At 46.5% G+C, this 3,329-nt stretch overlaps 1 protein-coding gene across 1 annotated transcript; it reads right to left on the bottom strand.

Annotated features, from left to right (window-relative positions):
* Positions 1-239: 239 nt before the first annotated feature.
* On the bottom strand, positions 240-3,080 carry LOC104449105 (nucleotide-sugar uncharacterized transporter 2). Its single transcript, XM_010063130.3, has 7 exons — positions 2,629-3,080; positions 1,915-2,066; positions 1,580-1,788; positions 1,379-1,472; positions 1,112-1,278; positions 860-1,030; positions 240-741 (listed from the first exon to the last, which is right to left on the bottom strand). The coding sequence occupies exons 1-7, from the start codon at positions 2,750-2,752 to the stop codon at positions 462-464; spliced, it is 1,197 nt and encodes a 398-aa protein (XP_010061432.2). The 5' UTR covers positions 2,753-3,080; the 3' UTR covers positions 240-461.
* Between the last annotated feature and the right edge of the window lie 249 nt (positions 3,081-3,329).

Genomic DNA, 3,329 nt, shown 5'->3' with positions numbered 1-3,329 from the left:
ATGGTTGAATCAGGTAGGACTCAGGTGGGCCCAAAAGATCCATCTGTTCATATAATCTCGATGCACCTAATGACATTCCTTTCGTGGGTTGGAGTAAAGTAAGAAAAATCTCGTATCAAATAAATAGAGACGACATCAATAAAGTAAAACAATGATTGCATATGTCGCCAGCATAAGAATAGTTTTTTTTTTACAGAAGCCACCTTTTACGCTATTTTGAGAGAGTGGATAGCCATTAATTAGGATAGAGAAGGCGCATGCTTGACTTTTCCATTAAAATAAGTGTAGAAAGAACTATCCTATAATTAGTGGTATTCTCGAATATTGTCAAATCCTAAGCTCTCAAAAACAACTTGAATCAAAAGCTAAACAAGATAATCTCTAGATCCCCAAAAAGTGAGGGGGAATAAGCCATAATAGACACCTTGAAAAGGAAAATGCACTAAATCTAATGGACATTTTCAGGCAATATTTGCAGGGTTATGTACATCGGGCTCCGAGGCTTGTTCACCGAGCGACTTGGTTGATACAGGCAATGCCTGCTTCGGCGGACGCTTCTTCGATTTCTCCACGGGTTCCTTCAGATTAAGAGACGTGTAGACCGACATCCCACAAAGCGCCGTCACTGCGCCGCAGATGCTCGCCGACCCCGGATCGGAGTGGAAGAAAACGTAGCCTCCGAGGAGGATCACGCACGTCTTGAACTGTCCTAGAACGACATGGGAAGTGGCCGAAGTCGCGCTGCATAAGTTTGCCATAAACAACACGTTCTGTTAGCAAGTTCCCCATTGCTGAGATGCAAAGCTCAAAATGACAAGCTTCCCGAAACGAATGGATGGCATGTGTTTCGGTTTCCTACCCCAAAGCCAACGCGCCGGACCATTGCAGGAGAAAGCCTAACAGAGCGGAGATCAAGATTGCACTCGAGTTTCGCAAGTCCCAGTTGAAAGATAGCACTCCTGGAGGGTCCAGCAATGGCATCAGCGGCAACAGGAAAAAGATGGTGATAGGGGTCGTCTTCCACATCAACCTGTGCTCATCAAAGTCGACGGTTAGAGCAGTTGTGCAATGATCATTGTGCGGAAGATACAGATCTTCGTCTGTCGCTTACGCTAAGGCAGTCCAATTGCTTTGCTGCTGCAGGTTAGACCAGAGGATCTTATTTATAGCGCTGGGGATTATCCAAATGACCGCGATGCAGAAGCCGTACAAATTGAACTCCAGATCTGTCACAGTGGCAACAGCCACACCGAGCGAAACGACTACCAAAGCCAAAACCTGAACTATGGAATGCACATTCGTGAACAGAAGAAAGAGCAAGTTCCAAAATGAGTACAGGAATGACTTCGGTAGCCAGGAATTTCAGCCTGTCCCTGACCTTTTCCAAGGAAATCCTCTTCTTGAAAAGAATGAATTCGGCCAGTACAATGGTCGGAGTGACCGCTATCTTAGCCATTTGGTAGAATCCAACGCTGCACAAATTCAGCTCATGATCTTAATTGCGAGGCAAACAAAAAGAAGATGGCTATGATTAGTCCAGAAAAAGATCATCAGAGAGGACCATGAAGCTAGTTAGGACCTGTTGTGCTTCAGGCTGGCGTTGGCGAGGCCAGTGGCAAAGGACATGACAGCACCCAACGCGAAAAGGGAGGAGAAAGGAGTGGTTTTGGACGGAGGCGAGACCGGCAGCAGCGACAGCGCCTTGAAAATCGCCATCAGAACCCAGGCGGTGCAGTAGTGGATCAGCGTGAGGAAAATCGGAAAGTTGAACCCGATTTGCCCCATCACCTGCGGTCACGCTTTTACTGATTGAGCAGGAGCCAGATGATTTGCTTAAATGGATCAACCAGTAAAGCCAAGACATGCCGTAAAACGTTAAAAACTGAAAGTGGACAGAAGAAACGAGGGACGGACCGATTTATTTGTGAGGATGATCCCCACAGCAACCATGAAGTTGAAGGTCATCGCCACGACCGGCCCGCAAAACCGCTGCTGTTGGCGCTTGGCGCCTTCCGATGTGCAGAGCTCGTTGTGGAGAGAGCTTCTGAGCTCTTCGAGTGCTCGACCTGGTCATGACCCTATGTTAGTCTTGGGAGTTCTTACTCTCATCTAAGTTACCACACGTGCACTAGCCAGGTTCAGCACCGGAGATTCAGCTAACAAAAGAGATGATAATCTAGTTTCTGCATATGAAATTCAATCACTTGCTCAAGAGGACACACGTGAATGATCAATACCATCGAATTATCGGGTTCTTCAAACTAATAAATTTGCCAATGCAGCACTCTTGATCAAGTACATGGAAAAGCAAAGTAACTAGAAAAGAAGACAAACAGTATAGGAAGGCATTCAGTCGAACGTCCTCCTCACCCACATTACTGAATTACAGACTGAAACAATCTCAGCGAAAAGAGAGGAATCGAAAAAACACTTAACAGAGCCAGAAATTGACCTAAACCGATTCGCCCAAACACGAAGAAACATCGCCAGGGACATCAAAAGAGGACACTTTCGAAGCTAATGTAAATTCCAACTTTCCTGACAAAGAGGCGCACATATAATATCACACTAAACTCATCAAGACCACGACAATGCAGGCAAATTCAGGGTACCCTTTTGACGACTCACCTGTGTCCCCGGCATCGCTGTCCTTCCTCTTGATGAAGAACTTCCTCACCGTGTTCCGATCCAACAACGGGTCGAGAACTCCCCCGCCGGATCCGGCCGCCGCAGCATCTGCCTTACCGCTCATCGGGCCCAAAACCGACCTCGCCCCGCTATCCCAAGCCGGGTCGCATCACGGCCCGAGAGAGAACGAGCAGCAGAGAAGGAAATCCTGCGTTCCTAGAAGGAATGAGAAAATATTGAGAGGTTGTTTTGCAACGCGAAGGCTCAACAAACTTGATGGTTAGCTACAACTAGTTTTTTCTCTTGTTTTTTTTTTTTCTGCCTGTTTGGGCACTAGCACTGAGGTGGGCACCTGGGTTACGTGATCGGGAAGGGAAGTTTTCGAGGGAAACATCATAAAGAATGAGTCAACGTGGAGATCTGTCCCCTCGATTGGTGAGAGTTTCAGATGAGATTTAGGAGTTTGGGAAATTTTATCTTGCTTCGTTCTTTATTTCCCTTCTCTATCAAGATCTTTTGTTTTCAAAGCAAATCCCGCATACGTGCCTTGTTTTGGAAGGTACGATGTTCCCAGGGTCTTGGTTTCTCGAGAGGCTTCTTCGGAATTCATCATCACTGGAGCTGTGGGGTGACCTTGGAGATAAAAAGGAACTTGAAAGGCTAGAGATAATAATGATATTCTGCTCTGTTAGGGATGATCA

The sequence above is a fragment of the Eucalyptus grandis genome, chromosome 6 (genome assembly GCF_016545825.1).
Source record: "Eucalyptus grandis isolate ANBG69807.140 chromosome 6, ASM1654582v1, whole genome shotgun sequence".
Lineage (NCBI taxonomy): Eukaryota > Viridiplantae > Streptophyta > Magnoliopsida > Myrtales > Myrtaceae > Eucalyptus > Eucalyptus grandis.
The sequence above is the reverse complement of the archived record's forward strand: the minus strand, read 5'-3'. Positions and strand labels throughout refer to the sequence as shown.